General features: G+C 41.4%; 2 protein-coding genes and 1 long non-coding RNA gene across 16 annotated transcripts in view; 1 reads left to right on the forward strand and 2 right to left on the reverse strand.

Moving 5' to 3' along the window:
* Positions 1-1571, reverse strand: part of FAM189A2 (family with sequence similarity 189 member A2) — a 46328-nt gene extending 44757 nt beyond the window's left edge. The window contains exon 1 of the mRNA XM_038402469.2: positions 1068-1571. Coding sequence (XP_038258397.1) covers positions 1068-1415 — 348 coding nt within the window. The 5' untranslated portion in view covers positions 1416-1571. The remainder of the gene's footprint in view (positions 1-1067) is intronic.
* LOC122460456 lies at positions 1215-27936 on the forward strand. The gene is made up of 3 exons (XR_006281764.1): positions 1215-1326; positions 6640-6712; positions 27125-27936. It is a non-coding gene; the product is annotated as an uncharacterized LOC122460456 (long non-coding RNA).
* The window catches only part of TJP2 (tight junction protein 2), a 94173-nt gene continuing 89729 nt past the window's right edge, over positions 23510-27953 (reverse strand). For all 14 annotated transcript variants that reach the window (XM_038402935.1, XM_043515432.1, XM_038402937.2 and 11 more), the window contains 3 exons: positions 26526-26864; positions 25899-25984; positions 23510-24425 (listed from right to left, as the gene is read on the reverse strand). In XM_038402935.1, coding sequence (XP_038258863.1) covers positions 24260-24425; positions 25899-25984; positions 26526-26864 — 591 coding nt within the window. In that variant the 3' untranslated portion in view covers positions 23510-24259. The remainder of the gene's footprint in view (positions 24426-25898; positions 25985-26525; positions 26865-27953) is intronic.

Here is a 27953-nt window from a genome sequence, read left to right on the forward strand (position 1 = left end):
ACACTCTTGATGACACACCTCTGAGGTAAGGAATTATTAATCTTCCTATTTTACAGACAGGGAAACTGCCACACAGCGAGATTACCTGGCTTGCTGAATGTCACATTGCAAGTCAGAAGCAGAACTAGAATAGAACCCAAGCATCCTGACTCCCATTTCCCTGCTCTAATCACCTAGGCCCCAATCTTTCAAGAAGCTCTGTGTGGGAAGATCCCTGCACCCATTTGGAACACGGTAAGAGTCAGTAAGGCATTGCAAGGGTCTGGCTATGTAAAGCTCCTTGTAGGATTAAGGCCTGAGATCACACTTTGCAAGTCTTGTTAAATTCAATAAATCTTCTACAATAAAAGAGAGGAGCTAATCCCTTAAATCCAGAATTTATGCTGAAAAGCCTAACACCCTAGGAATGTTAGCAGTAACAGACAATTAATTATTATTATTATTATGTATGATGTGCCTAAAATATCTGAGGCACTTTACAAAACAACTAGAAGACACAGTCTCTGCCACGGAGAGCTACATAGATAGATACATTAGACAGATATATAGATTCATAGATTCCAAGGCCAGGAGGGGCCATTGTGATCATCTAGTCTGACCTCCTGTGTAACCCAGGCCATAGAATTTCCCCAAAAATACGTTAGCTAATAGATTAGCTAGCTAGAGAATAGACTGCTTAGATTTTTCTGACATGTAATAGCTAAGAGATTAGCTAGATTGATCAAATGTGGTAGCTAATAGCTAGATGGCTCTGATACATAACAGATTAGACATGTGAGGGTTTATAGATTAGCTAGATGGATCATAGATCAGAGGCTCAGACAGGATAGCTAAAAGATTGGCTAGATAGATAACAGATGAAAGCGATCAGACTTGATAGAGTGGCTAGAAAGATAACAGATTGGACTGATCAGACAGGGGATAGGTAATAGACTGGCGAGATGGATAGCCGATTAGAGCAATCACATATACATATGATCTCTAAGAGCCTAGCCAGGCTCCGCTCTCCCGTCCCATGGCTGTGTCGATAGCAGCTGTTGCTCCCCCCAGCTCCCTGGGCCACTTACCGAGGAGCCAGCCCAGAAGGGGCAGGAGTTCTTCACCTGCGGGGAGCCGCTGAGGGACAGCGCCCCGAAGCTCAGCGCCACCATGCAGCAGCCCAGGATGAGCTGCAGCAGCCCCAGGGACAGCAGCGGTCTGGCCGGCAGCAGCCCGGGGGCCCCGCCGCCGGCGGCGGCCCGGCGGGAGGCCAGAGGGGAGAGCGCCGCCGGGGGAGGCCGATAGGGCTGGAAGCGCCGGAGAGGCGGCAGCGGCGGGGCCGCAGAGGTGACGGGGCCGGGAGCCGCTGCCTGAAGCGCCGCGGAGAGCCCGGCCATGGGGCAGCAGGAGCCCGGCAGCACCACAGGCAGCGACATGGGGGGCGGGCGGCGGCCGCGCCGCTCCGAGGGCAGGAGCGGAGTGCGGGCGCTCCGCCGGCAGCGGGCGGCGCGGGGGCAGGCACCGCGAGCTGCCTCCCTGCTGCCGCTGCCAAGCCCTTCCCCGCGGCGCGCCGCCGCCGCCAGCGCCCGGGCTCCCCCTGCCCCCTGATCCGCCCCGGGCTGGCCCCCACGCTGCCCCTTTAACCCTCCTGGACTAGTCCCTAAACGCCCCCTTAATTCCCCGCCGCCCCTCTAACCGTCTTGGACTGGCTCCCAAATGCCACCCTAACCCCCCTGGGCTAGCCCCCACACTGCTCTCTTCTTAGCCCTCCCGGGCTAGCCCCCAAATGCCCCCTGCTCCTTTAACTGTCCTGGACTGGATCCCTAACTGCCCTGCCTGGCCCCCAAACGCCCCCTTAATCCCCCCTGCTGCCTTAACCACCCTGGGCTGGGCCCCACACTGCCCCCTTAGCCCTCTTGGGCGGGCCCCCAAACACCCCCTTAACCTTCCCACCCACTGCCCCCTTATCCCTCCCAGGCTAGCCCCCAAATGCCCCCGTCACCTGTTCTGTCATCCACTTAATCAACCTGGCTAGCCCCCAAAACCCCCAACCCCCCTCCGCCACCACCTTAACTCCCTGGGCTAGCCCCCAAACATCCCTAACCCCCCGCCGCCACCAACCTTAACTCCCTGGCTAGCCCCCAACACCACCTAACCCTCCCACCTGCCGCCCTCTTAACCCTCTCAGGCTAGCCCCCAAATGCCCCCTTACTCCCTCCTCCACCCCCTTAACCACCCTGGGCTAGCGTTACCCCTTATACCATCTCCTTACCTGCCCTGGACTACCCCCCAAATACCCCTTTAACTCCCTGTGCCATTCTCAAACACCTCTTTAATCCTGTGCTAACCCCCCTTAATCCCTCGCTAACCCCCCTTAATCCCTCTGTGGTATCCGTTCTGTGCCACCCCCTTGAACTTTCCATGATAAACCCCCCCCACCTCCTAGGCTAGCCTTCTGTGCTAGGCCACCCCTTTAATCTCTCTCAAACCACTTTTCCAGCCTTCCCCTCACCCCAAATGCCTATGCCAACCCACACCTCAGGCTTAACCACTCTCCTGCTAGTGTCAAATCTCTCCCTAGACCTCACCCTCAAACTATTCCCGGCTGCCAGTGCTTAACCTGGCCCTGTCCACTCTGCCATGCCAAACACTCTACCAAAGAAAGCACTCCACTGCCACTGCCAAACCCCGCTTGACCACCAAACTCCTCTTTAATGATGTACTAAACCACGTTCAGGTGCTGGTGCCAAGTCCTTCCTTACCCTCTTCTCCAATCACTCCGCTGCCATTGCAGCCAACCCCATCTCTAGCCTGCCCCATACCTTCTACTACAGGTTGAACCTCTCTAGTCCAGCACCCTCGGGACCTGCCAGTGCCGAACCAGAGAATTTGCCGAACCACAGGAAGTCAGTGCAGAGTGCCTGCAGGTCTCCATAGGTGAGGGAAGTAGAGGCATGGGGGGTGCTGCAGCACCCCCAGTCTTTGCACCCAGCGTGGCCCCCTGGTGCAAGGCTGCTGGCCCCCTGCCTGGAGGCTCCAATGCTGGCCCCATGTCCCAGCTGCTGACCACTCACCTGGGTTCCCAGCTGTCAGCCCCAGGTCCTCAGGCCACTGGCGCACGAGAGGCATGGGGGAAGGGAGGCAGGGGGAGAGCTTGGCAACCACTAATTTTTTCCTGTGGGTGCTCCAGCCCCGGAGCACCCATGGAGTTGGCACGGATGTTGCCAGACCAGGAAGTGTTGGATTAGAGAGGTTCAACCTATACTGTCTGCTTCCTCTCAAACTAACCCATTTACTGCTACTGCTTGCAATCCCTTCCCTAACCAATCCTCCTCCCACTAAACCACTCTGCTTCTGTGCAGTGACACTGATGACTAGTTAGCATTAGCCTTTCCCTTTTGTTGTCCCACATTATTTCTTCACTATTTTTTTTCCTCCTTGTTTCTCTGTGTTAAACTCCACAGGCCCTTGCTCTTTTTTTCCCTTTTGGTCAGTGTTGTTACACAGAGTGAGCTTGAAGTTTTAAAATAACTCCCCTTGGGAGGAGGGATGAGGGAAGCAACTGGATTGCATTTTGCATTGTTGGCTTTCTTCCCAAGAGGAGGAGGAGGAGGTTTGGCAGAGGGGGTGGGGGTGTGTGGGGGGGGGGGTGTGTACACACTATATGTAATGCTGCCTGAATAAGGATCAGGATAGGGAAATTTATCTTTCAAGTGAAATACCTTCAGTATCTCATTTGTATGTCGGAGCTTCAGTGTGCCACTGCTCAGACTGTTTGTTCTTCTGTTCAACTTGTTGAAATGTGGGATGAGAGTAGGTTTAGGCCTGTGTGCTGCTTTTCCAGTTCAGTCACTACAATTTGAACATGTTGGGCATCTCTGAACATGATTTAGAAAGAGAGAATCTCAGTAATGAAAAATATAGCTGTTAGCTAGATAGGAAAACATACCACTACAAAGGTGTCATTGGTTCTTTTGGCAGCCCTTACCCCTTTGCAGAATAAAATTGTAGGTTCAGCACTCCACTAGGACTTTGGTGCAGACCTGATGCTGACACTGCAATGTAGTAGCAACAAAGAGGGGGGGAGGAGCTGCAGCATTAGCGGTGGTGCCCTTTGGATGAGAGCCTTTTCTGCCTCTTTCTGTGAGTTGTCCAGCTGGAAATTAAAGATCTCCTAGCACTTCTTGAAAAGAGTACATTATAACCTTACTGCAGTGGGGTCTGGCTAGGTTAATCTTTATGCCATGGATTATGTGGGCACTATCACACACAAAACCATACCAAATATAACAGGGTCATAGTGGCATAATTACAACAGTCTATATAATCAAAATATAGGTTAAAACAGAAAATTACTTTTTGGTCTAACCCAACGTTTACTTCTCCATACACACACAAAACATCAACCACTGCAGCTCATCCAAACCCAAACACACCAATTCCACCTCAGTTTCTAGGCCCAAAGCTATTACATACCCATCTCCCTGAGAATCCTCTGAGCAGCCTTTCTCTGTCTCACCACCTACTATGGGAGAGGAAGCTAGCTGTGTAAGTTTATCTTTACAGCTACATGCTCTATTTTAGTTCAACAATATGGCATCTCATGGAAGAGCAGATGAATGGATAACTAACAAAGTGATTTTTGCTTGGGATTACATTTGCAATCCAAACTCTTCAGAATTGTGCTGTCTAATCTCTCTTGATATACCACGGTCATCCCTGTGACATCTAAGTGCCTTTACAAATATACAAAGAATAAACAAGACCTTTGATTCATCATTTTCTTGACTTGGATAAGATTTTTTTTATTTTTTAAATGGGTGCCTAATATTACTCTCCTTAGTCCATATTTACACACCTAAATAAGTGGCCTAGTTTTCAAAAGTGTTGAGCAAAATTAACAATTGGAAACTACTGGGTATTCAGCACTTTTGAAAGTCAAGCATCTTATTTAGATTCCTAAATACAGAATTAGACTACATTTAGGCTCCCATTTTTAAAATCCTGGCCCTTAAGTCAGGCAGTTCAACCCTACTGCTGTCACTTCTGTGACATCTTGGTGCTTGAGTTGTCTCTCCGACAGACAAGTAAGACCTTGTCTGCAAACTTCAGGGTTTAAGCCAACTTCTAACTAGTAGAGCAGATTATTGCACATCTACCTATTGTGAGGTTTCTTGCACCTTCCTCTGAAGCCTCTAGTGCAGGCCTCTTGAAGACATGATACTGGACTAGATGGACCATGAGTCTGATCTAGTACAGCAGTTTCTTTGTTCTTATCAGTGATGGATGTCAAATTCTGGTAACAATTTCTAATGACTAGCAGCAGGCACTAGAAGAGCTAACGTTAGAAGTGCCATGCTAATCTTGCTGCTTTTATTTCTAATGGGACAACCTGTCATGCTCTTCTGTGGCTATTTTTCAGGATACTTAAGAGATATAAAATTCCTGCCTACCTGTCTGGGGGTTTTTTGGTACATGAAATATTTCATATTTTACTGCTGTTATGCAGTGACTAAGATTCAGGTTATTTTACTGTTGAGGCAGTATGGTCTTGAGGTAAAGCAGAGGAGTGGGAATCAGCAGATTCAAAGTTCCAGTTCCAGCTCTGCTACTGACTTCTTGTATGAACAGCTTCACCTTTCTTTGTTTTCTGTCTGTAGAATAACAATCATTACCTCTCTTACAGGGTGTCAGGTGGATTGATTAGTTAAGAAGCTAGATCCTCAGTAGAACCTCACGGAGCTGTGCTGATTCACACGCATTGGGGATCTAGCCCAGTATTTGTACAATACTTTGAAAGTGTTATCTACTGCATAAGTGCTAATGTACAATACAAATTCTTCATCTAATAACAAATCCTTAATTACAAAGTAGATCTGAGCAACCATTTAAAAATCAAGTGCAGAATGTATGTGTGCGAGAGAGTACTTATGGCTGTGGAGAGTAAAAGGAGGGGGGAATGCCATGTGGGAAATTTTTTACATTGGTGGACAAGCTAAGGAAAATAGCAAGTAAAATAAGGTAAAGATTATACCCAGAGTGAAAAATACATTGTTGCCCATAAAATAATTGCTGCCAGTGAACAGATGGAATTTTAAGCTTGCAACAGCAGCACCATTTCTTTCATCTGTTTTTATTCCACATTGCTTAGGTTCACACTGAACTTTTCTGCTGTAACATTCATTGATCAACTGCTGCATTGTTGGGGGCTCTCTCACAATAGACTTCTGCTGACTCATGACAGAAGTGTGTTTATTTAACATCTTATTTGTTCTGCTTCTTTCCACTTCTCATGTCAATTTTGGATGGACTGAACACTGACCCTAATGGAAGGAGCTAGAGAAACTCACTGCTACTAACAGGTTTCAGAGTAGCAGCCGTGTTAGTCTGTATTCGCAAAAAGAAAAGGAGTACTTGTGGCACCTTAGACTAACAAATTTACACTCCTTACAGTGTGTATGATAAACCCATTGTTTCATGTTCTCTGTGTGTGTGTATATAAATCTCTCCTGTCTTTTCCACCAAATGCATCCAATGAAGTGAGCTGTAGCTCACGAAAGCTTATGCTCTAATAAATTTGTTAGTCTCTAAGGTGCCACAAGTACTCCTTTTCTTCTCATTGCTACTAATTCACTGCAATCATAATTATCACCCTAACAGATGCTGGCAGGCTGGAAGCTTCACCAGCCCTCCCATGCAGTAGAATTCTGGATTAGCTTCTCTGCTGTCAATGGTGAGTTAGTGGCAGAATCACTGGTTGATTTTTTTTTCCCCACTATTCTTTACTGATCTATTGAAATTTTGTCAAATATTCAGTATTCTCCACAACTTACAAATAAAATTAAACAAAAGCTGTGGAGGAGAACCTTAAGACTTGTGGAAGACCCTGAAAGTTTCCTTTCAGGATGGAGTCACCTCTTTCTTCCCCATGTCACCTTCAGTAGAATTGCTTCCCTGTCCTCTGCTTTCTGATTAGGTAATTCTAATTGGTCTTTTAAAATTCAAGTGTCCTGCCCCTGGTCCTTTTCTCTTTACTTGGTGCCTTTTAAGGCCCCATCAGTATTACAAAAATATGTTTGAAAAAAGTTATGCAACATGTTTGTGGTCAAACAATTTTATAAAATAGTTCTGTCTACACGGGTTATAACACCACTCCCCCACCCCACCCCCCCCAACGCCTCAACAGTTTGTAACCATGTTTAAACCCTGTTGTCAATGAGTAAGCTATGCTATAACACACTTTGCCATAACTGTTGTTTTGTAGGGTAGGCAGGGTCTTAAAATCAACCCTCTTAAACTATTTTTAAAGAGCTGTTTAGAAGGGTAAGTCACATTCCCTGCTGCTGCCCCGTCCATACCCTCCATATAAAGTTGTAGCCTCTGTGCTGCTCAACTAGTTATAATATGACATTACAGACCCAGCCACTAGTCTTTTTTCTTCTCTTGAAATGTTATTGCCATCATCAACTATCAGCTCCTGCTTTTGACCTGCAAGCCGGGGCCAAATTCTGTTCTCTGATCAATGTAAATCTGGAGAAATTCCCCTGAAATCAGTTGAGTACTCCAGATTTTCATCAGTGCAAGTTAAAGGAGAAAACGTCTCAAGGAATCTCACTAAAGTTTGAATAGCTGAATCTCTTTTCCCTCCTCACCCCTGTGGTTGTTTTTCTTTTTAATTAAAGAAAGACGGAATGCTTGCACAGGAATATAGCAGGGAACAGAAGTTGTTGGCAGCATTGCAAAAATATTTTGTTTCTACTGGGCATTTTATTCAGGGACAGAGTGGGAAAACCAGGTATCGAGCAAAGAGTAAAAGCAAAACCCAGCAATTATAAACTGGTACAAACCTTTTAAGTGATATGGACTCCATTCCCAAGGTCGAAAGAGTGGTTCTGCTTGGCCGTTTTGGTTTTATCTCCATTTCTAAAGGTATCCAGCACCTAAGAGCCCTAGAGAGGTCAGGTGACTATTTAACTGATATTCATTTCAAGACAGAGTGACAGCAGTTGAAACTGGGTTCATCTGAAAGCAGGTAGGCAAAATAAACATGTAAATGTTCCAACAAAGTCAATTAACAGCAGCATGTAAAGATCATAATGTACTGGATTTAAAATGGCTTTACCTGCCCACTCTGTGGTTTCTCCAGTGATTTCATTTGTTCAAGACCAGTGTTTGAATTCCTAGTTTGAAAACTTTAGATATGTCTAACACGGAGGCAAGATTTTGGTTGCATCTTAAACCACTGCCATCCAGTTTTCATCACTGTGGTATCAAAGTGCCTTTGTTGTGAGGTGGGATAGAGAAGATGTAAGAGTAAATACATAGCTACTGTCCTCCTGGCCTAGCTGGGCTGGATGCTACTCCAGACAGAGAGGTAAATGGAGGGCAGAAGACCAGTAATTCTGGGTAAAGGAGCCCTGATTTCTGAAACATGCCAACATTAGATTTTGCAACAAAAACAGAAAATTTGGTGACAGCATAAAATCAATAGAAAATGCCAAAAGGGTGGTGGGGAGGTTAATAATTAAACTACTGATACAACCAAAACATTCAAAAGCAGAGGTTTTGAGATTTATTTTATGCGGCCACAACCATTTGGTGGGGATAAGAGAGAGTTGTAATTTAGGTGGTCAGGTGTGGGAGGTAAACTTTAGAGGATTTAGCCAGTAGGAGAGGGAGTCAGTCCATTGGCTGAGTTTCTGAGGCCTTCCATTCAACTTGATGGTGTTTCTCTGTTTGGATGTAATGTTTGTACATCACAGCAAATCAATTCAAAAATTCAAGGGAATATTTTAGGCATCAGTGGCCAGAACACTATTGATTTGGGGGGAAATAAGGAAAAATGAAAGGTGCCAAGAGGACACACAGAACCCATGGCATCTATCTAGCAGAGCTACCAGTTTCAATGCCATTTGTAACTGTTAGCTGGTAGCAGTTGTTAACACCTTTCAGCAGAATATCCCTCATCTTAGCTTTGCCCATCCTTCCAATCCAGTTTAAAAATGTTGGCTCCCTGAAAGAAAGGAGCATAAGCATGGTGGTGATCTGGGCATAGGAGCATACACAAAGCTCCTGGCATGGGAGGAATGGGTGGGGGGTGTAACACAACCTCTAGCAGGGGGAGCTTTCAATGCCTAGGAGAGCAGTATTCTGCAGGGTCCCCAACAAGCAATTTCCAGTCCAAACTCTCTAAGCACACTCACTGTTTTCAGTCTCTTATAGTATGAAAGAGACATTCTATCCCTTTAATCATTTTTGTCACTTATTTCTAGTTGTTTTATTTCTGCTACATATTTTCTGAAACAGGACCAGAACTGAAGATAATATTCTAAATACAGCCAGACATAAAATGGCATATTTTCAGGATTACTTTTTATCCCATTTTTATAAAATCATAATTGTGGGTGTGGGGAGCAGTTTGTGCAAAGCTTTGATTGGGCTGTACTAAATTGCGCATCATTAGTACTTTACATTTAAAAACTCCTACAGTAAATGAGGAAATGATTGCTAGAGTTTGTTTTTTATCATGGAAGCAATTTCTCTGCTACCCCAAACACTAAACCCTAGAAATGTCAGTGTGTTGTCTCCCTACCTGGAAGATAACCAAGAGTTCAGTTGCTGGTGGGATAGATATTGCACTGTATAACCTGTGTTCTAACATTTATCAAGTAATTACCTCCAGAAAACAAGCATTTTACTGCTGTGTTCTTCAGATGACCACAGTACATTATTATCAAAAGAAAAATTGTTTATAATGGTGGCTATATCTAGACAATGATTGACTGTATGCAGTGGAAAATAGAAGAGATGGTAGTGATTTCTTTACAGTGGAAACCTCACTATGCCCACGTTCCAGTGTAATGTTGATGGGTAATGAAGGTAGACATTTATATGCTGCTTTGCCTTATTGTGAGACTATTGTGTGAATGCATCCGATGAAGTGAGCTGTAGCTCACGAAAGCTTATGCTCTAATAAATTTTAGTCTCTAAGGTGCCACAAGTACTCCTTTTCTTTTTGCGAATACAGACTAACACGGCTGCTACTCTGAAACCTGTTATTGTGTGAGTGTTAACTAAGCAAAAAATGTGTACAACTGGAATGACTACATGAGTCAGGAGGTTAAATTGCCTTGCTGACGCAGGGTTGATCATCAAACCTTATGGCACCATTAGCTATTTATATATACAGCATTACAAGTGAGTCTGTCACATTACATAACTATAAAGATAGGTCCCTAGCTTGACATACTTGTGTAATTTAGAAAACACCCCCACCAACCACTACCACACTCTATTTATTATCAGATGATGGGACAGTTGCATTACTTACAGCTGCCATAATCAGCAAGGTATGTATATTCCAAATGAGCTTCTGCACAGCTGATAGGCTAAATTCACACAGGTCTGCACCAGTTTCTGCTTGGCAGAAATGCTCTGATGGGCAGAAGGTCTTTCTGAGAAAGGAGTTTAGGAGTATAAATATCTATAACTTCCTCCTTTTAACACAGATCATATTAGCATTGCTTCCAAAATAAACAGTACTGGTGAGGAGGCAAAGGTGGGTAGGATGTGCTGATGTAGTGCCCCCCTCAGCAGCCTCTACTGACAGGACTCTGAGGAAGGGCCCCTGCAAACTTACACTTTCTCATTGGCAAGTCTTTTATGGTCTGGTTTCAATATTTCTTCAGTTAGTGAAGCTAGCCCTAGCAAAGCACATGTTTAAATGTTTTGCTGAATTGGAGCAATAATGCTTATGCAAAAGGATTAATACATTTATTGACAAAGGAAATGTATGACCTTCTGTACTAGCTAGAAATGTCTCTTACAACCATTAAGGTTTTACCTTTAAAGCTCTTATTTAGTTCATTTTTTAAAATATAATTTCAATTCTATACTCATTTGCACAAGCAATAAGCAATTTTGAATAAATACCTCCCTTCCCTTCCCTTCCCCCCCCCCCCCCCCAAAAAACAAACAAACCCAACAACCACCAAGTTCTAGCCTAGATTAAATTTCCAGCTCCACCACAGACTTCCTGTGACCTTGGGCAGGTTCCTTAGGGTATGTCTGCACGTCAAAGAAAAACCCACGGTTCCAAGTCTCAGAGCCCAGGTGAATTGACTGGGGCTTGCAGGGCTTGGGCTGCAGGGCTAAAAATAGCAGTACAGACATTCCTGCCCATGCTCCAATACCCTCCCCCTTTACCAGTTTTCAGAGGCTGGGTTCTAAACCAAGCGGGAATGTCTACACTGCTATTTTTAGCTCCACAGCCTGAGTCCAAGCCAAAATTGACCTGGACTCTGAGACTAGGTGCCATGGATTTTTCTTTGCAGTGTATACGTCCTTGGAGTCTTTCCGTGCATCAGTTCCGCATCTGTAAAATAGGGATAACTGTATTTCCCTACCACAGAGGATGTTGAGAGGATAAATAAACAGAGGTACTCATATACTACAGTAATGGGGCTATGCAAGTTCCATAAATAGATGGTCTAAGCACACTATCCTTTGGATCTTTAGATACAGTATAGTACTTTAGAAGCTTGTTTTACTGATATAGTCTTTGAAAAAGGGTAGGCTTTTCTTTTAAACTATTCTTCAGGATACATCTTGCATCTTTCTAAGTCTTGTGGAGTAAGATGTATAAGTATGCCCCTCTCCCGGATTCCCTACTTGGTTATATACAACATATTCAAACAGTTTTATTTTCTTCATTTGATACTTGAGTTATAACATCTTTGGTTCTAAGTTTCTAGCCAATGTAGTTGCTGAAATAACACCAAATAATTGAAGAATGTTTACAGTGAAGTGAAATATTTGCAGTTAAGAAAATATGCAATTTACAAAGCAAAGAAAAAACTACACAAGTTTGTGCTAATTATTAAGGATCAGAACAAGTTTTCACCTCTAAATAAAGGCATTAGTTGACAGTAAACACTAATACATTTTACAAATATTTCCTCCATTTTTAATACTCTGCTTAAAAATATTTTTTTACTACTTTGTTTATAGAAGTAATCATTGTTTAATCTCAACTTTTTCCTAGACTTTTCCCCAACTTCAATGCGAGTTTAAAACCTGTTTTCCAGAGAAATTAGGGGAGGATTTGTTGAGAAGACCCACTATTATGGCCAAATGTAAGTCCTGGAACAAACAGAGTTTGTTCAACTTAAACCAGTATATCTTGGTTCTTTTTAAAAGAACTGAGTTAGGTCAATCTGCCATGATACTGGTTGTTTTCTTGAGACACAAGGTACACCTACACTAAGAGTTGAATGCTGATATAATCTCTCTTTCAAGAGCAGATTTATTTCACCATGACAAGATTCTGGCACCCTTACTATGCAATTAAAGAATGCATAACATTTTACATAAAGCATCATGCTCATAATAAGTAAACCATTAAATATATTCCTTCATACCACCACATTAGAACATACACATCAAACATTTCTAAAGCAAGAACAACTTTGGGTCTGTATAAAAAAATTAAGATACAAAACTTCATTAAGAGGATATAACATTGTTTTATTACAATTCCTGATTTAAATCAAATTAAGCATGGAACAGTTTCAGAAAGACCCTCCCTGATCTGAGGCTTTCCTAAAAGCACTTTCCCTCCCTTTTTTAAAAAAATTGAAAACAAAATGACAACTGACGTAATATATAGGAAAAACATGGTGTCTAGGGACTTGGAAAAAAGGATTTGAAATCAAAACATCTCGTTTCCCTCCCTAATCTGCTGAGAGAGTTTGGACAAATCATCTAACTTTTGTGCCTCCACTTCTCAAGCTAAGAAGTGGGATAATAGTTCACTGGAGTATCATCTTAGACCCCAATCTTGCAAGTTTTTCTGGATGGGCAAAACCCTGTGCCTACATGTAGCCCCTCTGGAATCAGTGCACCTTTGGAGCATCTCCATTGCCCTTTAGTCCAGAAATTGAGACCACAAAGGAAACTCAAGTCAGATATCATAGCAGTGAAGACTGATCTCAGGAGGCCCCAGGGATAGCATATCTCAAATGTTGCATCTCAAAACTAAATAAGATACAGCATATGTGAGTGCTTTCATTTTTGGGTACCCATTGAGACACACATTAAAAGGGTCTAATTTTCAGAGGGTGGGTGCTCAGCACTTGCTGAAATTCAGGGCTCTTTAAGGTGTCCAGTTGGGAACTCCAAAAGTGAGGTACCCCAAATCATTAGTCACTTTTGAAAATCTTAAGATTTTACATAGATTTTCAGAAAGCCTTTGACAAGGTCCCTCACAAAATTCTTTGAAGCAAAGTAAGCTGTCATGGAATAAGAGGGAAGGTCCTCTCATGGATTGGTAACTGGCTAAAAGATAGGAAACAAAGGGTAGGAATAAAGAGTCAGTTTTCAAAGTGGAAAGGGGGAAATAGTGGTGTCCCCCAGGAGTCTGTACCGGGACTAGTCCTATTCAACATATTCTTAAATGATCTGCAAAAACAGATAAACAGTAAGGTGTCAAAATTTGCAGCTGATACAAAATTACTCAAGATAGCTAGGGCAGGTCTTCGCTACCCGCCGGATTGATTTATCGCATCTCGTCTAGACGCTATAAATCAATCCCCAAACATGCTCCCCGTCGACTCCGGAACTCCAGTTCGTGAGAGACGGAAGCAGAGTCGACGGGGGAGCGGTAGCAGTCGACTCACTGCCGTCCTCACGGACAGTTAAGTCGACCTAAGATGTACTGACTTCAGCTACGCTATTCGCATAGCTGAAGTCGGCGTATCTTAGGTCAACTCTCCCCAAGTGTAGACCAGGGCTAAGTCCCAAGCAGACTGCAAAGAGCTTCAAGAGGATCTCACAAAACTGGATGACTGGGCAACAAAATTCAAGGTTGATAAATGCAAAGTAATGCACGTTGGAAAACATAATCCCAACTATACATATAAAATGATGGGGTCTAAATTAGCTGTTACGACTCAAGAAAGAGATCTTGGAGTCATTGGGGATAGTTCTCTTGAAACATCCACTCAATATGTAGCAACAGTCAAAAAAGCAAACAGAAGGTGGGGAATCATTAAGAAAGGGATAAATAATAAGACAGAAAATATCGTACTGCCTTTATATAAATCCATGGTACACCCACATCTTGAATATGGTGTGCACATGTGGTCACCCCATCTCAAAAAAGATATATTGGAATTGGAAAAAGTTCAGAAAAGGGCAACAAAAATTATTAGGGGTATGGAACGGCTTCCCTAGGAGGAGAGATTAATAGGGCTGGGACTTTTCAGCTTGGAAAAGAGACTACTAAGGGGGGGATATGATAGAAGTCTATAAAATTGAGTGATGTGGAGAAAGTAAATAAGGAAGTGTTATTTACTTCTTCTCATAACACAAGAACTAGGGGTCACCAAATGAAATTGACAGCAGGTTTAAAAACAAACAAAAGGAAGTATTTTTTTCACACAACGCACAGTCAACCTATGGAACTCCTTGCCAGAGGATGCTGTGAAGGCCAAGACCATAACAGCGTTCAAAAAAAGAACTAGATAAATGCATGGAGAATAGGTCCATCAATAGCTAGTAGTCAGGATGGGCAGGGATGGTGTCCCTAGCCTCCATTTGCCAGAAGCTGGGAATGGGTGACAGGATGGATCATTGGCCACTGTCGGAAGACAGGATACTGGGCTAGATGGACCTTTAGTCTGACCCAGGATGGCCATTCTTATGTTCTTAATCTTGGCCTTCATTCTTGGAATCAGAACTTTGGTTTAATAAAGTGTTTTCATCTGTAGATTGGTCATGATCCTGCATGGGCACAGAGGTCTACTTGTATGAAAACAGTTTCAGGATTGGGGCATAAGACAAACAGATTTTTACTACACTGAATTCAACTTTACATTCAAGAAGTTTTATAAGCATCCAGAGTGATTCCCTGGGCAATTTGCAGAGCACCATGTACAGGGTCTAGAGCAGTAGTTCTCAACGCGCAGCACACAGCTGCATCCCATGTGACATCCTAAGGGCTACACAGGTTGTGTGTGTGTGTGTGTCTATATATCTGTCTGTTGTATAGATTGCTGACCCCTGATGTATGTATGTATCAGGGGTTGGCAACCTTTCAGAAGTGGTGTACCGAGTCTTCATTTATTCACTCTAATTTAAGGTTTCGCGTGCTAGTAATACGGTTTAACAATTTTAGGTCTCTTTCTATAAGTCTATAATATATAACTAAATTATTGTTGTATGTAAAGTAAATAAGGTTTTTAAAATGTTTAAGAAGCTTCATTTAAAATTAAATTAAAATGAAGAGCCCCCCTGACCGGTGTCCAGGACCTGGGCAGTGTGAGTGCCACTGAAAATCAGCTCGCATGCCGCCTTTGGCACGTATGCCATAGGTTGCCTACCCCTAATATATATAAACACAGAGAGCTGCATACGCGGCACACAATGGTAAATAGGTTGAGAACCACTACTCTAGAGGGAGTGACAGACAGACTTCCATAATTATTGCAATTCAATAGCTTTAAAGGGGAGTAAAAGAAAAAAAGCTGGGAGATCTTGTGAGCTCAGGGGCATGCCTTGGAGAGAAAAGAATTAATTTTCATACTAGGTATGACTCTTCCGGATGATCATTTTAAGTGATTGTAAAGTTCTTTGAAGATGGAAAAATGCTGCATCACTGCTGTGACAGTGTGGAGTACAATCCAGACCAGTGAGGCATTATGTTACCACTTGTCCTGCAAGCCTGGCTGCCTAGCAATGCTTGTGCAATGCAATCCACAGCCTGGGATGCTCACAGTCAGCCAACAAGCATAAAAGTCACACAGTATCTGTGTGCTAGACAGCCCTGGTACAGGAGTTCTGACCCCAGCTGCCTGTCTACACCCCCATTCAGGCTTCTACTAGCTTTGGTTATAACCAGCAAGGTGACCCCAATACACTCCCAGTCCTGAATTTCCCCAAAACCATGTGCTTTGTAATGTCCTGCCCCCTCCTGGGCAGTTCAGAGAAATGATACGGTCTGTTTGTTCCTCTAAAGACACAAAAGCACTTCACAGCTTATTGGCTTAACAGGTAAATACACCCTTTCATTTAAGCACAGCTCTGAGTTGGCTTATGGTAAAAATAAAACACATTTACTACCAATAGGACATAGGCTAAGTGATGCTAAGAGAAGGGAATAAAGTTAGAAATGGTTACAAGCAAATTAAAGTGAAAACATGCATTTAAAACTTAATCTAGCACAGTACAGGCATTGTTTAAAATGGTTTCTCACCTACCTTCAGTTTCCAGAGACTTTGACCCGTCCTTGGTTGAAGGACCCATCTTTCTCATCTTACAAGAGCTCTGTTCCCTTGTGTCTGTCTAGTGATGGGTGCCAAAGATGGCTTCTGTCTTACATCTTGCAAAGTTCATTGACTTTGTTTAAAGAGGCAGGATGACCTCGTGCTTGTCTTCCCATCCCTTTGTATTTAAATAGAGCTTCCATTGTTTTGGTTGTACCATGCTTAATTTCCACAACAGACAGGTTAATAGCTAGCTTCTCTCCTGTCTAGGAGGAAAGCTGTTCCTCTCTGGTTGGCCACAGACTTTAAAACACAATATAATTAAGTATCCATATTACCTCATATAATGTTTACACATACATTTCACAATTAAACCAATCACCAGTGGGTCATAAGCTTTCAGAAAAGTCCTAACTCTATGCACTCTTATAATATAGTAATATTGTATACAATAAGTTGATTCATTGCTTATCTCTTGAGGTTCAGAGCAGTAGACCAGCAGACCTTTGAAATGGATTCTCTTGAGGGTACCCCTCAAAGTAAAGCTGTCAGGAAGGTGGCATCGAGTCTGGTGGTGAAGGAAGCTCCATACTCTTTCTCCTTGTGTTTGCTGAAATGCAAACTTTTAAGTTTCCTGCCATCTCCTCTCCTTGCTGTCTTGATAGTCCTGTTTATTGCTAATTTGTAAATTGAGGTAAACACACATTCCTTTGTGTAGGACAGACCTGTTTAACAGTTACCTGGACATACCTGCTTTACACACACACTAGTCATAATTCCAGCATATTCATAACTCTTAATACCCACCACATACATACATTATGGAAGAAAATTAATTATTAGTGAGTTATTAGTTTTCCAGTGATACCTCACAAGGCATATTTTGCACAGAGTATTACAACAGTGTGCAGGGTGTGAATACAGAATTGCTTAGTGTCACAACCATCTAGTATAGCTAGGAGAAAAACAGGCTCTTATCAAGGGTAATCCTTCAAGGCCACACAACTCCCATTGATTTCAAAATTCTGTAAACATAGTTATTTTTGAGTAGTGTTTGACTTCACTGAGATTTGGGAATGCTCTGCATCAGATCCTTGATATTATATATGTATCAATATTTATCTATACCATTTATCACCTTAGCATCTGACACTACAAAGACAACCAGGCACAGTACTTATGAAAATGAATCGTCCCACTGATTTCAATGGGTTACTCACAGCAGTAAGTGCTAGGCCCAGTAGTAAGGGTTTGCTGATTGGGCCTTGAATACCATATCCAGTCTGGTTATTACAGAATAACACTTCCAGTTAGTGTGTCTGGGAGTTGTACTGAGGTTTTTTGTTTTTGTTTTGTTTTTTTATATAATTATGTGATTCCATTATGCCAAACAAATAAATATAATTAAATAAGGCTCACTAATATTATGCAGCTTTTTGGGGGCATCTAGTTTTAGTTTTTCCACGATTCTGATAAATCATTTCACTCAGTCTCAGCTGCTTACTTTTGTCTTCATCGACACAAGTAATGTTTTCCAGGCTAATTAATTCACTTTCCATACTTGGATTTATATATGCAGTCCAAAAAAAAAGGGGGGGGGGGGTAGGGAGAGAGGTCGGACACCTTTGTTCTGACTGCAGAAAGTGTGGTTAATTATTAAAACAAAACCTAACTTTTTAAATTTACTTTCTACTATTCTGAAAACCAGGAGTCTCTATTTTTTTGAGATGTTTTAATACTTTTGAGACAGCAGAGGCCTCCAGAGTCCATTGTTATACTGAGCAAAATATACAGTAATCCAAATGGTCTCGGAGACAATCCTCTCCCTAGTGAATTAGCAGATTTTGAATACATTCTTCCCCAAAGACTCTTGCTGTGCAAGACCTGCATCTAGTAATAGACTGCACCTCTTCTGTTACATTGAGGGCCTTCTTCAGCCTTTACTTGATCTGCAGGATTCAACTTTATGATTACAGCCCTATTCAGTTCATAAGACTCATAATTGACTACAATGGGAATATCACCTAACAAGGAGTGCTTAACTTGTCCTTTAACCCTGCTGTTTTAGCAAATGGAGCAAACAACATTCAATTATATCTGTACTATGTGGGCTAAATTTGGAACACTGGTGTCCAAGTTTGCACATAAATATTTGCAAGTCAAACAGATAATCTTGTGCACAAACCATACAAATGTATTGTCAGTCACAACATGCAGTGATATCGTAGGCACATATGTAAGGCTTGGTGAGAAAATCAGAAGGCTCCAGTTTCTAGTCATTTTATACTCTTCTTCAATGCTTTCTGTTACTACTGCTCCTGAACGAAGCAGCGAGCTAAGTGTGCTTCTCTACCTAAACAGGATGATATTGATTATCTCTTGGAAGAAATGATCAGCAAGGACATCCCTTGAAATGGCTTAGCCTTAAATCCTGAGCCATTAATCATTTTATGGAAGTCTGCAAAGCCATTAGATCTGCCATACAATGATGCAACTAAAAGCCTGGAAAAATGCATACATTTATGTATGATTTTAATGCAAATTTTCAAGGGCCAAACTGGGCATCCCACTAACCAAATCCATCAATTATCCCAGACAAATTTATAACTCTTCCTGCCACTTTGTCATTTCTCCCCTTTCCCCTCCCTCCTCTCCAAGTCAGTGTTTCCTTTCTCATCAGTTCTTTCCTTCCCCAGTGTGTTAGGGCTTGTGTACACTACCAGCTTGATCGACTGGCAGCGATCAATTCAGCTTGGGGGTCGATTTATTGGGTATAGTATTGACACGATAAATCAACCGCCGATGGCTCTAGCGTCGACTTGGGTACTCCACCTCAATGAAAAGTGCAAGGGGAAAATTGATGGGAGAGCAGCTCCCGTCGACAAACTGCAGTGAAGACACCACAGTAAGTAGATGTAAGTACGTCGAATTCAGCTATATTATTCACATAGCTGAAGTTGCGTAACTTAGATTGACCCCCCGCCCCTGTAGTGTTGACCCGCCCTTAGTTTCCCGAGTTCCCCCTAAGTCTCTATTTCCCCTCCCTCAGCCCTTCATTTCTTCCTCTATACCCTCCCCCATCGATCCATGCTTCCAGTCCCCCAGTTCTCCTCCTGCCTTCGCAATAACCTCTCACGCAGACTGGGCTGTGCTCCCTGCTCAGAAGTTGTGGTATAAGTGATAAAGTGACTGTCTCACCCTACTCCCTTCTCTCCTTCCCCTTCTGGCTTAGTTATCAGTGCTCCCTGCCCTGGACTCCTCCCTGACCCCCTCTATGAGAGATCTCATGGTGGTGGGGGGAGAGATTGTGGGGAGAGTTAAGTACAAGGATTAGCTGCCAGATTGGCCAAACAGAAGGTGGGCACATAGCTGCTGGCCAAAAAATGTGAATGCAGCAGAGACAACCAGGGAATCAAAAGGACGATTGCAAAGTTTGAGTGCCCAGCTAAAAGTTGGCAATTGAACCAGTCTGGGTTTCACCTAGGTAGGTTTTACAAGGAAATCTGGGACATCCTGACTTAAGAGGGACCCCATGGCTCCAGCTCATGAAGCTGGGGGCTGAGGCAGGAAGCAGACTTGCTTGGCTGCCTATTAGAAGCAGCCATAATCCACTAGAGCGATCCTTTGAGTACAGTTGCCTCATTATAAAAACCTGTGTTAAATTGTTAAATGTTCCCCTCCTCCCCTTTTTTAAAAATGGATGTTTATCAGGCATGTGAAACTACCTCTTAAGGGTAATTTCTGAGTAACTCAGAAATAAATTAAAATTTGGGGTTTAGAATTAAAACACCATCTTCAAACTGAACTATAGTTCAATTATACATTCCATGTTAATAGTAAGAGAATTACTACTTAATCCACCTGCATACTGCCAAAGATATCTCAGTTTGTGATAAGGATCATCTGGCTGGAGTAGTGTTCTGCAGACAATACGAGAACTATCTTCTTGATTATGCTAAAAGAAAATTGACACTGTTTTTTCCCCATAACACAAAAATATCAAGGCATAGTTAAGATGACGTCCTCAATCATTTTGTTGTTGCATGGCATACAAAAAAGTCTAGTTATGCATTCAGGGCAACTATATGAGCCTAACAATAGCAATTCTTGTTTGAAAAAAGGAATACCTGTTTCCATGTATTCTTCCTGTTTCTGCTTCAGACTCCTCTTAATGCATTCTCTGTTAATTATTCCCACAAAGTTAGCACATAATCTTCACCTTTTCAGGCCAAAATTTGTTATTTATTAGAAGTTTCAGGTAAACAGTTAAAAAAATTAAAATCAGTTAAAAGCCTTTGTACAGATCAGGTGGAATCAGAAAATATTTCATTATTTTTATTAATCTAGCAATCCAAAAGCCTAACTGGAGAGGGAGGTGAAAAAAAAGAGTCAAATGGAATGTGGGGGAAAAAATTTCTAACAGTTTTTTTTTTTTTTAAGGCATTGTAGGATTTTTCATGGTCATCATTTGACACTTCTCTCCCTCTTAATTTTGCTAACCTTCTTAGAGTCTAAAGCTGCTGCTGAGATAAGCAAGACCCTGAAAACAATAATAGAGTTTGCATAGTTTGCAACAGCTAGGATTTTCCCGTTTAAATGTTGGCTAGAGTAAAAGAAAAGCAAATTAAATAGCAATTATGTATTTAACAAAAGATGATCCAATATACTGCGGCTCACAATATCTATCATAATTCTTGCAAAGCTCTCCATGTATACAGTAGTTGAGCCCCATTGTGCCAACAAACAGTTGAGCTCTTACATTAACATTCTCTCATTGAGGTATGTCACTGAACCCCACACCCTGGAACTAAATAGCTTTTAACTAAAAACAGAGTCAGATTCTGACCTCAGTTACACCCACTCCACCTCCGTTGAAACTAGTGGACCAAATTCAATGCTGCTTAACCTACTGAATAACTCTGCTCCTGAACTGAAACTGTAATTAAAAAAATTAAGTCTATATCCCTCATTGTTACAGAAAAAAATGTTCAGAACATAAACCAAACAGAAACTGATGGATCAAAGTAGAAACTGAATCTGCAGAGTGTCTGAAACAATGCTCCGAGAGATCTGACCTGCTCCATTCATCTCAATGGATTGTTAATACCAAAGTCGGACAACAATTTAAAGTCAACAATAAATGTTTTACCGCTTTCATTTTAGCTGAAACATTAAGCTCATCTGATTACCCATTGTTTCTCGATATAATGGCAGATCTTGAGGTGGGGTATACAGTGGGGCAGCCAATTGCTGGGGTGGAGAATAACGAATTCAAATCCCATAATTCTCCACACCTCAAATTTTCTGCCATCTCTGTCCTTTCCATAAGAACAGCCACATTGAGTCAGACCCATGGTGCATCTAGCCCAGTATCCTGTCTTCTGACAGTGGCCAATGCCAGGTGCTTCAGAGGAAATCAACAGAACAGGCAACTGAGTGTTCCATCTCCTGTCATCTACTCCCAGTTTCTGGCAAACAGAGGTTAGGGACACCGTCCCTGACCCTCCTGGCTAATAGCCGTTGATGGACCCATCCTCCATAAACTTATCTAGTTTTTTTTTTTTTTTTTTTTTTTTAAAAACTCTTGCTATAGTTTTGGCCTTCGCAACATCCCCTGCAAAAAGTTCCACAGGTTGACTGCATGTTGTGTGAAGAAATACTTCCTTTTGTTTGTTTTAAATCTGCTGCCTATTAATTTCATTGGGTGACCCCTAGTTCTTGTGGTATAAGGAGTAAATAACACTTCCTTATTTACTTTCTCCAGACCAGTCATGATTGTATAGACCTCTATCATATCCTCCCACCCCCAGTCATCCCTTTTCCAAGCTGAAAGGAAAGGAGGGAGGGAAAGCGGAAATGTAGTCCCTGCTTGGTATGTAACCCTCAAATGTCTCCTGGGTACCAAAACACCAAATTACCTCACCTTTCTAAGCACCAAAAGTCTTAACGGACCCTTATTCAGCTATGAAGGCCTTCTGTGCTCCTCAGTCAGCTTCTACACCTCAGTTACTGGTCACCCATACAAGATTCACAGCACACTGAATCTGAGGCAATGAAAACTAAATTGAATCCAATGTTAAAGTAAATAAATGATAGGGTCATACAAAGCCTGGAGCGACACACTGAATGATTAGGATAAAAATAAATATTGAATAACTACTCATTCAGTGAGCACTATACACCATGTGCACCCCACTAAGGCAGGAGTCCTGTGGAAAAAATAGTATGTAATCATGTAATTAAAGATGGTTTCATAATGCATACACACAAGGGGATGCGAATTAAGCTACACAGGCAACTGCAAATATGACATATGTTAACTTTTGAGTGCTTGACTTTGCAGCCTTAACATTCTTTTAAATGTAATTTTTTTGTAAATTATATATAAATAATTTAAAGAACACTGTGCTAAAGGGCTGGGCTGTTATTGTGTGGGGATGTATATGGTGCCATATACTTTTGGGGTCTCCCAGCTTGTATAAAAAAAAGGACCACGGCCTTTTGACTTCAGACTCAGAATGACTTCACTAATATTTATGGGATTCCTCTGCCTATGAAAAGAGGACTAAACTAAATTAGAACACATGAGGGACTATAACCAATGAACTGATAGTTATGCAAGGTACTCAAGTACAATGACCATTATAAAAGCCTAGACCAGCTCAAATCTTTAAATGAAAGCATTAATATGCAGAAGAGTTTACTAATTCACCATTGGCGATGGGTTTTTTTTTCTTTCAAGTTTTGAGCTACATAGTAAACCCTCCTCCACAACCCACCTAAGATTGTTTTGGTCTATTCCCTTAGTAAAGCAGTGAAATTCTACTGTGTGAAATGTCATGCCTAACAAAACACTATGGAAGTTATATTTTGGTGTGTTTTAAATTAGACCCTTTTCTATGGGTAAGTGAAAATTTTATAAAACAAGAAACTTCTCTATTATCCCTCTAAGCATTTTTTTTCCAGTGGAGCAGAGAGAGAAATAAAATGCCCTAAGTTCAAGCGCTACATATTTGAAGTCTCACTGTAGCACTGTATCTTCTTTCCAGATTCAGCATGTTGAAGATTGGTTTTGTTTAGTGTTCTGAAGCTCCCAACGGGGGCTAAATCTGCTTCCAATGACATCAACAGCAAACCTCCCCTAAATTCAATAGTGCAAAACTAAGCCCTAAAACAAACAAGCACCTTAAATGCGATAGTTAATAAAAGTACAAGGCGTTACCAAAATATTTACTTCTTGAAATAAAAAAAGATAGGTGAGATGTCTGTCTAGAATATATCCATTTATTATTTTGTGGTCCATATCAATTTAAAGACATAATTAATTGAATTTCTACATCATTTTCTCAATTTTAACCCTTCCTGGCCTCATACCAGCTAGTCTACAAAGGTACACACCTTTCCCCGTGCAGTCAGTATTTATGAAAAGCAGTATACCGATCTATTAGCTTAGAAAAATAACATGCTGGGAAAATTATAGCCATGAAATGGATACAAAAGTTAGGCAACAGAGTAAAACACCCGTTAGTTAATTATGGCTTTGCACAAGTATCAGGTATCAATATGAACAATCTAAGACACTTCTTGTTAAAGGCACTTATAGTTCTTTTTTTGAATTTAGTTCTCTTGCATTAAAAAGTGTTATGTCTTTGATCACATTTTCATAACAGCGGAACAGTCTAAAAAGGCAGTTTTAAGTGAGAGAAAAAAGTTTAAATTTTTTAACAAACATTAAACTATGAAAATACCAAGAATTAATACAAGCTTTTGAATGGGTATTGGTCCTTATAAAACAGGCAACAACATTCAGGCAAAAGTGATTTCTTTTCTTAGATACTCAAAACAAATAATCTCAAAAAGTAAGTCCTCCAGTTCCAGTGTGTGGATATGTCCAAGTTCATGTAGAGCACCCTATGACCTGCAACAAAAATATAACTTTATAACTAACCGGAGCTCCATTTTGGCTGTTAAAGGAAAAGAGTCTGAACACAGCATTACAGATGTATGTGCTAGTGAGTCTATAATTCTGTGTCCCTATATCTGGATGGCTGTCCATAATAGCCGCGCTTGGAGTGATCTGATAGCTGCCGACGGTAATCTTCCTCCTCTGCTTCACTGCCATAACTTCCTCGATTTTCTAAGTAAGGCCGGGCAGGGGGTTTCTGAGGCTCTGGAGGTCTGGAACTAACACAGCAAAAAACAAGAGAGTAAAGACGTCAGCAATTTCTGTTCTGAAAAGCGGAAGAACCCAAACCTGTAATCAACTGCAAACTATTCACGAAGATATGAGGACATGCCAGTTATATGCTATGTTTTTAAATGGTTTGAAAAAAGTTATATAGATTATAAAGCTAATTATTTATATAGAATATAAACAGCACTGCACAGCACATGTTAATAATTCTCTACATAGGAAAGGAGGGGGATTTCACTGATTTCCAGCAGCTATCATTCTAGACTCCATACTGAGCACTAGCAAGAGGAAGCATTTTAAGATCCTGAATGACTTAGAATAAAGCAGCGATGCTGTTTAATAGTGTTGATTTACCCAATTTAATTACACTTCCTACAGATACTCATTCTAAATTGTCAGTTGCTTGTTTCTTTTATCTTCATATTTGGCTAAACTAAATATTTTACTCCTCCCTAAAAACACCACCAAAAATGCCATAAGCTTACAATTCCTATAGCTTTGCAATAATAAATTAATCAAGAAAATGCTGCAGTGACTGTTTTGGGGCCTTCCCAATTTGATTATACTTTAATTCACCAAAGGAGCTGACTGTAAAAAGTAAAAAAAGGAAAAACCTCACAACTCATTAGGCCTTCCCCATCTCCAAAAGAGACACAAACGAGAGAACTAGAAGATTTCCAAATCAACACAGATCCTTCATATTGTTTGTTGCAAGATTTTGCTTGGGCGACTGTCCAAGTCATACTAGTGAATAAGCACAGTAAAGTGTTTACGGCACCAAGACTGGATATCTGGGAACTAACCCATAACTCACTGGACTCAATGGAAACACTCCCATTAACTTCAGATCAGCCCCATGGTTCTTCTCCTGACTCTGTACTGACCCACTGTCTTCCATTGAGCAAGTAACTTAACCCCATTTTCCTCACCCATAAAATGCATATAATAATGGACTATGTAAAATCAGACTTTACCACCCTTACTGACTACCTTATACCTCAAGTAGTCCCACTCTAAGCCGTGAAAGTTGTCAAATCACTTTCAAATATTGATTAGTATAGCACAACAACAATCCAATCTCTGACACATAAGGGACAACTTTGAAGGGTTGAAGCACAAGTGATCCTGTGTGTACATCCAATTATGAGACACAAAATGAATTGGCACCATGAATCTCTTAGTAATATACGACATCTGTGTGATTCTCTCTGAGTAATTCAAGCGCACCAGTATGGACCAGTCTGAAAAGGAGATATAAAGGAAAGATTCTGAAAGGAAGTCTTGCAGAAGCGACTACTGTCAAGGCAGGTCAGCCCTACAGCCTCTCATCTTTGACACTGTGTAAACTTGGTAGTGTCAGGGCTTGATGGCACTACTTGCATGAGTAAGCTGCATAATCAGGTTGCTCTTGCTGGAGTAGTAAATATAGACCAGAAGAGTATTTTCAAATGGATCTGTCTTACCTCATGGGCTGAGGCCAGTTCTGGTCTGGCTTCTGTGTTTTGATTGGGACAGCATAGATATCTGGGTGTTTCTGAGCCATTTCCAGCTTTAAAAAGAGCAGAAGAAAAAAAAATATGCCTTTCAGTTTATACAGCCAGGAGATCTTAGATTGAGCAATATAGCTCAGTTTCTCTGTAAAGGAACTAAAATACAAATGGATGACTGGTCTTATTTCCTACTCCCACAATGAGATAGTTTTTAATTTAAAAGTAAAACATTGTACTGCCAAAATAACAGAAATAAAAAAAGAACAAAACCATTATCCTATTGTAGCTACTATAGGAAACCTCTTAGTAGAACATATTCTATATCCGTATCCCCCATACCTACTCCTTCCCAAAATAAAACTATATATATATTTATAGGACTAACGTGATGTTGAGGGCAATTTTGATTCCTAATGTGTATGCTGACTGCTGGTTGGTATAATGGTAAATTGGAAGGAGAGGGAGAAATGTGCTACTGTTTTCCTTTTTAATGATTTTTTAAGTTCAACATTGAGGGTGCTTATAGCACGGAATGTGTGTTTGTATTTTTATATCTAAACAAATATACAGGACAGACTGAAAAAACAGGTCACTACCTACCCTGGCATTCTGTGCCTCTTGTAGCTCTTGTATTCTTTGCAACCTTGCCTTGTGATCCATCTTCTCAAATATTTTAACTTTCCCCAGTACAGATTTCGGAGCACTCTCTTGTCCATTTACATCTTCCTCTGCCTTTTCCTCCTCCTCCTCTGTGGCTGGAACTGCTGGCTGAGATGTCTTCAGTATAGGACGCCCAAAGGCAGGTTTCACAGAAACAGGAGGTGCTGCTGCTTTAGATAATACAGCTGAAGTCTCATTGCTGACAATGCTAGAGCTATTTGGTTTGGATTCATAGTTCTTGGGAAAGTCATAAACATCCTCTTTGTTTTGTAGTTTACCCTGTAGGTATTAAGAACACACGAAGTTTACACATAACAGCAACTTCAAATTAAAATATTAATCTAAAGATGCTGAAGTTGGTTATATTGTTTGTGCATTTTTGTATTGCCCATCTTTGTTCATAAGGGACAAAGCACTAAGTATATAGGTATATTGGTCACTGACTTGAATAGGGACACAATTAGTCACATTAAGTCTTACATTGTATGCAATGTTATAATGAGCAGTAAAATCTGACCAGTCTGTTTAATTCTTTAAAGATTTCTGGAAGGAAAAAAGAAAGAACAGGAAGAAACAGCAAGAGGTTTTTCTGGATTATATGGAGGACAATATTCTTCCAAGCTGAAACTATTACACAGGACGCATGCCTATTCTCCCTGCAATCATCATTTGATTTACATGTAATGCTACCCAGCTCAACCTCTATTGCCAAGGCATATTTGAAAGGATGATTGTTTAACTGTCTAGTCGGTGTATTTTGCACAACGCAGACCAATGCTGATGTTCACCTCCATGAAGAAAGTCAGAGGGTTGAACACAGGATTTCACTAATAACTGCAATACCTTTCTTGAAGTGACACTGGAGCACAGTTTGGCTCTACTACTTAAAAGGTAAAAATAAAAAAGCCAAGAGGATTTCCTGCCATTCCGCTGCCATTTTGAACCAGCTCCCAGCAGAGAGCTTATTAAAATCACAAAGGAGGGATGATTTAAGATGTATCTGAACTTCTCCCCAGATGAGACATTCAGGAAAATCTTTGTTTTGGGCTTGGTAAGGGAGCAAGAGTGCCAGAATTCCCCTGGGGAAGAGATCAGGAGAGAAATGGGTAGTTTTCCAGCTAGTCACCAAACCCTCTAATGAAACACATGGTACCACTTCTAAATCTCAAGAATTCCCTTCCCAACTAGCTGCAAAGCTCTTCCAACAGTTCACAATCCTCTTTGTCAATTCCCCTTCCTTCCTCCTCCCAAATTGCATTTTAGCTTCCAACAGCAGGTTACCCTAATAGAAGAAACATAGCCCATGATGTACAGCACCAAGTGGGTTCTTTAGAAAAATGAACTCTATCTTCAAATTTATTTCCACAA

This window comes from Dermochelys coriacea, chromosome 5 (genome assembly GCF_009764565.3).
Source record: "Dermochelys coriacea isolate rDerCor1 chromosome 5, rDerCor1.pri.v4, whole genome shotgun sequence".
Classification (NCBI taxonomy): domain Eukaryota; kingdom Metazoa; phylum Chordata; order Testudines; family Dermochelyidae; genus Dermochelys; species Dermochelys coriacea.